The 11883-nt window shown below is 45.0% G+C and overlaps 2 protein-coding genes across 5 annotated transcripts in view; both read right to left on the bottom strand.

Annotated features, from left to right (window-relative positions):
- Positions 1-11883, bottom strand: part of LOC122541578 (zinc finger protein 271-like) — a 652600-nt gene that overhangs the window by 472410 nt on the left and 168307 nt on the right. The window lies entirely within an intron of this gene.
- Positions 1713-2327, bottom strand: LOC122541200 (zinc finger protein 233-like). Its single transcript, XM_043677825.1, has one exon. The coding sequence runs from the start codon at positions 2325-2327 to the stop codon at positions 1713-1715; it is 615 nt and encodes a 204-aa protein (XP_043533760.1).

The following is an 11883-nucleotide window of genomic DNA, read 5'->3' as shown; positions in this document are numbered from 1 at the left end:
GTCAGTTCTCGTAGGGCGGTTGCCAACAACCCACGCTCGGCGGTTAAACGTAACCCGGAGCAGACTCTACCGAACTGGGGACTTTCCCAGCTTATATACTCTTTCGAGATCTAAACATTCATGCGAACAACAGGGAAAGACTCTTTACGAGTTTCAGCTGGAACCAATTAAGCTTGCAACATCCTGTTTGACAGTGTCTGTTCCTTATCAAGGCTGGTAGCATAAACACCATAAGCAACACATTCCATTCCGGCAACATATTCATGCGAACAACAGGGCAAGACTAAGCAACACATTCCATTCCGGTTACATACAGATAATAAGATCCACACATGTATTGGGACATAATTTTAACCCTTTCACCACACCAGCTAGGTATAATCACAATCAGAATCTGAACTCCATCCAATGGGTGGTGTAGATGGCTTTCAAATGTTCCAACTGTTCCCACATTTTCAACCTTCCTTTTTAGAGATGGTAGTTCTGTAGACTGTTTATCAATTTTCTCAGGATCTACTGGCTTGTGATTTAAAAGGCTTGGAATATCCATATGTGACTATGACCACCCCCATCGTTATACTTCATTTCTTCAGATTTAACTTTAGCTCGTCTTATTTTCAAAGGGATGAGCCTCGGGCCACCTTCTTCACTCGAGTCACTGGAGGATTCCGAATCTGTTTCAAAACCTGTCTGTGTCTCTGCGCTTTTCACTCTTCACTTGCTATTTGACTTACGCAGAGGTACCCTGGCCAAGATCCAGTGCATTTACCCTTGACTGCTAGTTGTGTTACTAATTCTTCACAAACTGCTTCCAGTTGTCTCTTGGTACTGGTCAAATCACACTCACATTGGGAACACATCATGATTTTGTTTCACTGTTGGACCTATCCCATGAGGACCAATGACTACCTGACTCATTCTTTCTCCTTCGTATGGGTTGCTTTATTCCAAGACTCTTTAAATGTCATCTAGGAACCACTGGAGACTTTTGAGATCGCATGGAGGAGAAACTGAATCTGGACAATCAACCACTAGTCTGGAGTTGGTTTATATTTTTACAGATACCTCAGAAAGTTTCGGAAAACAACATCTTTAACTCTCTCACAATCCAAAATCTGAACTGTTACCTCCATTCAAAAAACTACATCTGACTGACTTCGCATTTGAACTGAAGTCTATCTGAAAGGTAGTCTATCATTCAACAGATGTCAACAATTAAATCTCGTTGACAGGAGGCTCGGAGAGAAGTTAACCCATTTTATTGTGAAAATCTAGATCTTTGACAGGGTTTTGCTTTTCACAAACATCGTACTTGAAGAGTTTCTCCTCTATAACAATCTCCTGGTCCTTCAACAAGTTCATGATACTACAAAATTATCACAAAACTCACATGTGAACGCTTCATTTCTTGTGTGGATCCTCTGATTCACAGCAATGACTTAGTGGTTCAAGAAGTTCCATGACTATCCGAAAGACTGGTCACACACACTACACCTGGAAGGCATCCCCCTATGGGAATCTTCTAGTCAAACATTTTGTTGAAATTTAGGCCTGAAGTCTTATTTACCAGTGCGGAGCCTCTGATGGACTGCCAGGGTCAATGATCTTGTGAAGGCTTTGACACACACCTCTCCTTTTGAGGCTTTCTAATTATCATGAATCTTCTGATGTTTCAGGAAAATGCTAGATATGGCAAAAGCCTCCTCATTAACCTAGCATTTGAATGGTTTGTTCCCAGCATGCAAACGTTCATGTACTCGAAGACCAGATGACTGTGAGAATGATTTATTACAGTGATCACATGTGAATGGTTTGTCCCCGGTGTGAACACGTCGATGTTTGTGAAGGGATGATGACTCTGAGAATGACTTGTCACACACTTCACATGTGAATGGTTTCTCCCCAGTATGAATGCGTTGGTGTACACGAAGGTGAGATGAATGTGAGAATGATTTATCACAGATCTCACATGTGAATGGTTTCTCCCCAGTGTGAATGCGTTGATGCAGACGGAGATGTGCCGTCTGCGAGAATGATTTTTCACACACGCTACATGTGAACGGCTTTTCTCCTGTGTGAATATGTTGGTGGGACAGAAAGGTTGTGGATGTTGCAAAAGCTTTATCACAAACTTCACATTTGAACGGTTTCTCCCCTGTGTGAATGTATTGGTGTAGTCGGAGGTGTGATGGCTTGGAGTATGATTTGTTGCACACCTCACACGTAAAAGGTTTCTTCCTGTGATGGATACTTTGGTGTTTCATAAGCATCGATGATTGCCTAAAGTCTTGGTCACAGACCTCACACTTAAATTGTTTCTCTTCCATATGAGTATTCAACAAATGCACATATGTTTTGGAGATCTTGACAGACTTGGAGCCCACCTCACATTCCTTACCCTTGAAAAGCCTCTCACCTGTAGAAATAAGTCAGTGGTTCATAAGGCTCCAGGAATCATTGAAGATGTCATCACACTTGGAGCCACTCACACGTCTTCCCTGCCTCACCCTCATCAAGCTGAACCGTTTGAAAGGTTGGTTCTGATGGAAGGCTCCACACCAGTAACCAGTTTCAGATTTGATGATCTATCAAAGCTCCCCCGACCCGACCAACTTCCAAAAGATAGTTTCACTGCCCAACCTTCTCTGTGTTGAGCAATGCAGTGAAAGGATTTCCCACAGTTGTGCAGTTGTGACTTGGGTGATGGTCAGGATCTATCTGCAGTCTCTATTCTCTCTGTATTCTCTGGAGAAGTACTGTGAAATCCTTCTGTAAAACAAGAAAAGGAAATATGTGGGTGCTTTTGCTCCATTTTCAATGGAGGGGTTTGTCAAATGGGAGTCATGGCTCCTAATCTGACTTCAGACAGACTTTTCTCACACAATCGGCTTCTCTTCTGCTCAGTAATAGAGGAACTGAGTTCTTGGGTGCCTAGCTCAAGGAATCACATGACCAGAGATGTGGAAGTGCTCACCGCTGCTGTGACCTTCTAGTGTTTATACCACTGGTGCCCTATCAAAAGCTCAGTTTCATACCACCTCAGACATTGCAAATCAGGAGCTGTGGAGTTTGACCATTATCACCAGAAGAAAGGAATCTTGTTCCTGCAGTGTTGGTGAATAGGTTGGTAGAGAGGACAGTCTTTCTAGCTGGGGTCCACCACAGGAGCCACAGCATCAGCCCAAGCAATGGAACACCCAGTATTACAGGAGAAATGTTAATGATCTTCTCAGTTCCCCAAGGTTAAGAGCCTCCATCCTCTCTCAAAACTACACACTCACAGGATCACCACTCAATCCAACTCTGCCAGTGCAAATGCCTCTTACCCAGATTCACAGAATACAAGCCTCAATATTGCATGTATCTTGTCCATTCTCACCAGTCCCATTGTCCCATACGGCTAACCCTTCCTGCCCTCTGCATTTCCTACTATCTCACTGGTGACATTTCATTACCTCTCCAGCACATACATCACCACTAACAGCTTTTCCATCAATTTCAATCATACTCAATGCCCCTCTTTGTCTCATTGACAAATATGGGGTCACGGGGAGAGGGTGGGCAGTTAGGTCTGGATGGGATGCTCTTTGGAGGATGTGTGCAGTCTTAATGAGCCGAATGGCCTCTTTACTCAAGGTTGGAATTCTATGAACTTAGCAGGTCTGGCAAAATCTGCAGAGAGAGAAGTGGAGTTAATGTTTCAAGTTCAATGACAGTTCTGAAAGATCACTTGACTTGAAACAGTAACTGTTTTCTCTCCACAGATGGTGTGCAGTTGAGAGCAATTTCTGTTTTTATTTGGAACATGCTGCAGGTCTGACTTGAGTAAGCATTGGCACTATAAAGTAACATGTCTACCCCATGACTATTCAGTGCTGCCCACTATGACAATCATCCTCTGCATTTAAAAAAAAATGCAGGCCACAGTGAACTGACAACCTGTAACTAAGCACTATAAACCTCTGCTTTAACAAAGCTATTTTACAGAGGCTGGCAGTTTGTAAGTCAGTGCTGAAGTCAGTGAGTGCGAAGTGCCAGTGAGGATGAGACCATAGGTCATGCTTTGAAGTTGTAGAATTCAACATTGAATTGTGGAGATTACAATGTACTTTAACAGAAAATGAGCTGTTATTCCCTGAGCTTATGTTCTGCATTGACGTAGCAGGCAGAGGACAAAAATTACTGACAAATAAAAACATGCATGAGAAAATGTTTTGCTGTGGTGAGTGGACATGATCTGGAATGCACAGCCCACGAGAATTGGAGACTGATTCACTTGAAGCTTAAAAAGAAAACTGTGGAATAATCTAAAGAGAAACATTGTGCAGGTCACAGGGAAGAGTGAGTGTGATTGACCGAGTGGCTCTTGCAGAAATGCAACCGAAAATACAGCTCCTCCTTCTGTCCTAAGTCAGTGATTTTTTTTTTGTTTCACCTATATTTTTTATTACACAACTCTGGAGCAGATCAGATTCTCGGTGCAGAATCGGCACACTACCATTGTGCCACAAGAGGGCCCCTAAATTTGTGGTTCCCAGCCTGTACCCAACTCCTCTCACATTTGGGAGAAGCAACAGGACAGGAGCAAAAGAGCTAGAATGGGAGCAGAGAGGAGAGCATTGGACTACTTGAGTCTTGAGCCTACAAAAGGTATGGATGAGGTTTTAAACAAGAAATAAGCTAAGGTAGAGCAATACTGGCCTCTCCTGAAAATGAATCTTGCACATTTTTCTGTTCATGGTGTTCCCGACCAACACTGGGAAACAACAAAGGCCTGTTCATCAAATCAGAAACAGTCACAGAATAGACCAGCACAAAAGAAATGTGGTAGAGGAGGACAGAGGAGCCATTTTACAGGTGAGATCTCAAGTAAGGCCCCTTCTTTTTGAGATGAGGGTAAAAGAAGTCATAGCGTGATCTTGTATAACGGGGAGTTATCCCTGGTGTCCTGGCCAACGTTAATCCTTAATCAAAGCCATTAAAAAACTAATTGTCTGGATATTATCACATTACTGTTTGTGGGAGTTTGCTATGTGCACATTTGGCTGCCAGTTTTCCTAAAACAAAACCTTCAGGACATCAGGTTGGTCTGAAAAACTCTATATAAATGTTCGTTCGCCTTTTACATGTTTCCTAGGGAGTCTATAGATATTGAATGTGCTTGCATGGATCTGAAAAGACAGGCAGCATTCAAATCCCAAATCACAGAACTGACCTTTCACTGTAATAACCAGCTCCCCAAACACAAACACACAATCGGAAAGAATCCTCAGACACTCTGCATCTCCCAGCTAATTACACCTCACCTTCTCGTATTCAGGAATAAGCCATCAACAAAACTCAGCCTGGAAATCAGAGGAAAATGCTTCCAATAAACATACTCAATATCCAACACACATCTCCAGTCAAACAGTTCAGCACAAAGCACGGAGTAAACAGCTCTCTCAGCTGGATCTTCTCACACAGCATAAGGGACATTTCCACCCCTGATTACCCACAGGATAGTCAGACTGCCTGAAGATTAGTGTGGATATTATGGGATACAATTTGTATAAAATCTGCTCCTTCACTCACCATCTCCTCACTTGGTTTTCAGTCCCTATAGGAAGTGAACCAGCTCTGGAAGAGGAAGAGGAGACAATGGGCAGAGTGGGTGGGCTCTCTGATTGACGTCGCTCACAGTCAATCCAAATATTTCTGGAGCAACATGAGTTTCCTGAAAATGGGCAGCTGACTGGTCAAGTGGAAGTCATAATTTGGAGACGCCACTGTTGGACTGGGGTGTAAAAAGTTAAAAATCACACAACACCAGGTTATAATCCAACAGGGTTATTTGGAAGCACTAACTTTCGGAGTGCTGCTCCATCATCAGGTGGTTGTGGATGTCTTATAATCTTACTCTCCACAACCACCTGATGAAGGAGCAGCACTCCGAAAACTAGTACTTCCAAATAAACCTGTTGGACTATAACCTGGTGTTGTGTGATTTTTAACCTTGGTCAAATGGAGGTGACTTTCAACATCAGGTCAGGCCGGGATTTAATCTTGTCATTGCAACCACTGTCTCAGTACTCCGTTCAATAAATTTAAAAACGTCCATCAGATCACCCCTCAGCTTACGAATGTCTGTAAAATATAACCCTACTTTATTTAATATCCCATTATAATTTAATGCTTGCAGTCCAGGAATCTTCCAACAAAGTAAATTTACTATGCGCTCCCTCTAAGGCCACTATCTCCTTCCTCTGGTGAGTTGCCCAGAACTGCTCTCAACAGTGCAGGTGTGTCAAACCAGAGCTTTGTGTCACTGTAGCATAATTCTATCTCCTTGTATTCTTTTCTTTTCGATATAAAGGCCAGTATTTCAGTTACCTTTCTTGATTGATTTCTGTACTTACCTGTGGCAATTTCATGATATTTGGATCCCCAAGTCTCCTTGATTGCCCACTTTATACACAATACCCTCCACCTACCCAGATGAATGCAGCTCTAATAACTAGCTCACACTTTCCAGGACAAAGTTAAAAATCACATAGCACCAGTAATAGTCCAACAGGTTTGGATTTGGAAACACTTGCTTACGGAGCACTGCTCCTTCATCAGGTGGTTGTGGAGTATAAGATCATAAGACAGGATTTATAGCAAATACTTACACCTCAAGAATGAGGCTGTGTGTGACTGGTCAGGGTGAGATTGTTAAGAAGTATAAGTGCACTTCAAAGTGGTGAGAGCTTCAGTAGTTGATCAAGCATCATGAACCACTGCCTCATTCTGACAGATTAAAGTCTGTGAGAAAGTGAAGACTGCAGATGCTGGAGATTAGAGTTGAAAAGTGTGGTGCAGGTGAAGCACAGCCAGTCAGGCAGAATCCAAGGAGCAGTAGAGTCAACGTTTCAAGCCTCAGCTCTTCATCAGGAATGAGGGGTTGGATCAAGGCGATGAAAGATAAATGGGAGGTAAGGTTGGGGGGGGGGGGGGGGGGGGGGGGGGGGGGGGGGGGGGGGGGGGGGGGGGGCGGGAAGGTAGCTCAGAATTCGATAGGTCAATGAAGGCAGGGAGGCGATAGGTCAAAAGGGAGGCTGGAGTAGATAGGTAGGAAGGAAGATGGACATAGGACAGTTCAATATGACGGTGCAGAGTTGAAATGTTGGATCTGGGATAATGTTGGGGGAGGGGAAGCGAAGAAACTGGTGAAATCTACATTGACGCCATGTGTTTGGAAGATCCTAAGGCGGAAGATGAGGCATCTTTCTTCAGGCGTCACGTGGCTAGAGTTTGGCAGTGGAGGAGGGCAAGGACTTGCATGTCCTTGGTGGAGTGGGAGTGGGAGTTAAAGTCTTCAGCCATAGGGCAGTGGGGTTGTTTAATGTGTGTCCCAAAATGTTCCCTGAAATGTTCTCCAAGTTGGCATCCTGTCGCCCCAATGTAGAGGAGACCACAGCGGGAGCAACAGACACAGTAGATAGTATGTGTGGAAGTACAGGTAAATCCCTGTCAGGTGTTGAAGGATTCTTTGGGGCCTTGGATCGAGGTAAGGGGGGAGGTGTGGGTGCAGGTTTCCTTCCCTTGCCACTGCAAAAAGTGCAAAACATGTTCATTTGTTCATTAGTTGAGGCAGAAATTCAATAGAGGTTAATCGATCTTCAGAGTGATATAACTGCACGTCATCAGTTCAGTCAGTTTCAAAATGATTTTTGGATCAAGACTGATCTGCCGAATAAAGTTACAATACCCTGAGAAAAAGCCAAACATTTTTTATTGCCTTTTCCTCAACATATTTGGTTGAGAGCTGATTCTGCAAGGTCAGTAAATGACAAAATCCAGGAACAGAATTGATATCGCAACAAGAGGTAATCCTCAATTGTCACTGTCTAGTTTGGAACCCATTATCTTGAAACTTGCAGAGAAGCTCCAAGCTCAAGGATCACATTAGATCTCATAGATGTTTAATTTCATACAGTCTTTTTTCTAAGTTTTGTCCAGTATGTCAAAATGTTCAAGTTTTCTACCTATCTGTTCGTGTTGCATCCCAGTTTGAAAGTGGGTCCTGGAACCTGAGAAGAGCTCCAAGGGGGGCCTTGGCCAAAACACAGTTGAGAATCATTAATCTACAATGACAAAGGCAGCAGATAGATGGGAACACCACAACCTACAAGTTCCCCTCCAAGTACTTACCATTTGTGTCCCCAGCCAGAACTTTGCTGGCTGTGCGTTCCTTACTATGAGATAATGTGAAAGGTAGGCCTTATCTTCCTAAGGTGTCAAATAGTGTTTCCTCTCTTTGCTGAATGATCAACGTAGGCTATAGCAAGCTGACATAGACTTGCCAATTAGTCCCACTTCCTTCTCGAGTTATTGCCACTTCACGGTCATTCAGCTAATTCGGAATATCTCTACTTAGTGTTAGCAATATGTGTAACCAGAACAGATGGCAATACCATTTCTTCTGTCCACTTGTGGAATGCATAATAGAGCCTTAGTTTTGAACTTAATGACTAACCTCTAATTTAGTACCAACTTGTAAGCATGCCAAACTGTGTGATTAACTATCAGCTCCTATCTGTTTTCTCTATGTAATCCTGTGTATGCCTCTGCAGTGCACCGGACCCTGAAGGACCTCTGCCTGCCAGGTCACAGTACCTTGATCCAGTTTGCCGATGATTTGCTTATGGCCTCAGCCTTGCCTTCAGCTTGTATGACAGACACTGTAGCACTGCTCCACTGTCTGCCTCAGGATGGACATAAAGTCTCACTGGAGAAAATGCAGCTGTGCCAGAAGTGCAGTACCTGGGATATGAGCTTACACACAGTTTCAGAGGTTTATCTCCGGATCGCGTTGCTGCCATTGTCAATCTCTCTCCTCCTGCTTCGCATAATGAACTGCTGTCTTTCCTGGGCATGGTGAACTATTGCAGACACTGGATCCCAGACTATCATCTTATTAATGCGCCTCTCTGTGAGGCTTCCTCATCAAAGCAGCCGAATTGGGTGACATAGATGCCTGAGATGTCACGGGCCTTTGATACACTTAAACAATGCCTGGTTTCGGCTCCTGCTTTGGGCATACCTAACTATACGCTGCCCTTTCAGCTTTATGTACACGAAAAAGAGAGGTATCCGTCTAGCATTTTGACACAGATGCATGGGGATCTCCGGCGCCCTTTTATTCTGTACAGTTACCACTTGTTGTAAGGGGAATGCCGGCCTGTTTGCATGCTGTGGCGGCTGTCACTTTAATGGTAGAAAAGTCCATCCCTATTGTGATGTATTATCCGTGCACTGTTTTTGTGCCTCATTCAGTCTCCCTGGTGCTAAATTCAGCAGCAACCCAACATTTTACAGCATCACAGAGAACTGGCTACAAGGTTAGCTTACTAACCCGTACCAATCTTACATTGCAATGCGCACCCACGCTGAACCCGGCCACCCCTCTCCCAACCTCCCACGACCCACCTGAGGCGGACCATGACTGTAGTATAAGAGGTTGTCACCACCCCCACCCCCACCCCCGATCTCTCTGAGACCCCGTTAGACAACCCAGACATGATTCTCTTTACTGATGGTTCCTCTTTTCGGCCCTTGGACCAACAAATGTTGCGATCGGCACCCCTTTTGATACCCTCGAATCGGCTGCATTGCTGGAAGGGACTTCTGCACAAGCAGCCGAATTGTTTGCCCTCACCAGAGCCTGTATTCTAGCTGACAGAAAGTGTGTTAATATTTACACTAACTCCAGATATGCTTTTGCAGTAGTCCATGAGTTCGGAGCCCTATGGTCGCCCTCTGGGTGACCCTTGCAACATGCCCTGCTCATTAACAACCTTCTGCAGGCTATAATGCTTCCCTCTGCTGTGGCTGTGATTAAGTGTACGGCCGATACTGCTACAGATGATCCAATATCCCAAGAGAATGCGTGGACTGACCAAGCTGCCAAAAGCTGCCAAATGAGCAGCTTTGATTCCCACTGTATATGTTTCGCAAGCTCTCAAGATGGGGAAGACAAAAGACGTTTTAGACCTAGCGGCAGATGGGATGCTGGCCGCTCAGCAGGACGCCCCTCAGGCTGAGAAAGATAGTTGGGCATGTATAGGGGCTAAGGAATCAGGCAGCTTAGGACTAGTACAACACACGGATGGTGGAACAGTCTGCTCCCGATCACATCTGCATGTTTTGGCACTGGCTGCCCATGGAGTTGGTCACACAGGAAGACGGGGAATGATCCATGCAGTAAGACAAAGCTGGTATGCTCCCGACTTCACTGCTGCAGCACAAGTGCTAATTTCCCGCTGCCTGATATGCCTACAGAATAATAATACTAAACCAGTGGCCAAGTATGACCACTTGCCTGGACTTTTTCATCATTTGCAGATTGATTTTGCCCATATGCCACCCAAACAGAGTTTTAAATACCTGCTGGTCATAGTGGGTATGTTTTCCAAATAGGTGGAAGCTTTCCCTACACATAACAATGATGCTAGAACAGTGGTTAAGTGTCTCACGGATGTGATTCCTCAGTTTGGTGTCCCGAATAGTGTTTACAGTGACAGAGGCACGCATTTTACTGCTGAGGTCACAAAATGAGTTCTTAAAATTTTGGGTATTACATGGAAACACCACATTCCGTATCAGCCCCCATCCTCGGGGATGGTGGAATGGATGAATGGCACCCTTAAAACTACTTCAACCAAGGTCACCCAGGACACGGGTCTGCCCTGGCCAGAGGCATTGCCACTAGCCCTTTACACTCTCTGGAGCCAAGTTAATCGAACTATGGAACTAACTCCCATTGAGGTACTCATGGGCCGCCCAATGCCCATGGGGCTCCAATCCCCCAAACTTTCCACAGATGTGGCACTGCTTCTCAATCACGAGTCCCTTCTGGACTATGCCAAGTCATTGTGCCAGGTCATCACCCACAACCATGAGTTGGTCAAAGAGGCCCTAACCACGCCGGGTAATGGCCCCATGCATCCGTTTCACCTTGGGGAATATGTGACGATAAAATCCTTTGAAAAGAATTCTCTTACTCCTCGGTGGAAAGGCCCATACCTCATCCTCCTAGTGACCCAAATGGCTGTCAAGGTTGAAGGAGTACCTGAGTGGACACACGTCACCTGTTGCAAAAGAGCACCTTCGCTTGAACAAACTGACCAGAAAATCCCTGGACAACAGACACCGGAAGCACCAGCATGCCCGCCGGCTGTGCGATCTGGTGAGTGGTGGGGTTTGAATGGGATCAAGGGAACAGAACACGGCATTTTATCGTTTGCGACTTACATACTAACACCTTCCTGCACATGATTAACTGTTCCCACTGCTGGGTATGTGCTCACATTCCCAATCATTCTCAAGGGGCAGTCCCCCTCCAACCCATCCCATTCAACAAATCTGACACTGCTGAATGGTGGGTGAAACAGAATTGGTCCTTCGAGGTGGCCAAGATGCGACTTCCTAGTGGGTTCGAGAGATTGGGCCTTGCTAGATAATAGTCGTCCTCGCTGGAAATCAGCGGGTTATATCTTGAACAAGTACAAAGGCTGGTTCCAGCCCTCATACACCTCTCTCGAATACTCTCTGCCCTGGTCCTTACAAATACCACGGGGCTGGGTATACCCCTAGGAACTATTTGTTTTAAGAGCGACTCTGCCGGTGGGTGGGTTGCTGGATACAGCACTTGCAACTATTCCCTGCTCCTTACCTCAAAGTTTATCCGGTCCACTATAAGAGGCAGTATACTCAACCTTAAGACCCCCAATAAGACTTCGGGTAACACCATTTTTAGGACTTTTTAGACTGGTGCCCAGATGGACCGTCTAGGTGCCTATAATGGCATCTATTTCATTTGTGGCCATAAGGCCTACCCTTGGCTGCCAGTCTCCTGGG

This window comes from Chiloscyllium plagiosum, chromosome 37 (genome assembly GCF_004010195.1).
Source record: "Chiloscyllium plagiosum isolate BGI_BamShark_2017 chromosome 37, ASM401019v2, whole genome shotgun sequence".
NCBI classification, from domain to species: domain Eukaryota; kingdom Metazoa; phylum Chordata; class Chondrichthyes; order Orectolobiformes; family Hemiscylliidae; genus Chiloscyllium; species Chiloscyllium plagiosum.
This window is presented reverse-complemented; position numbering and strand designations above follow the sequence as displayed.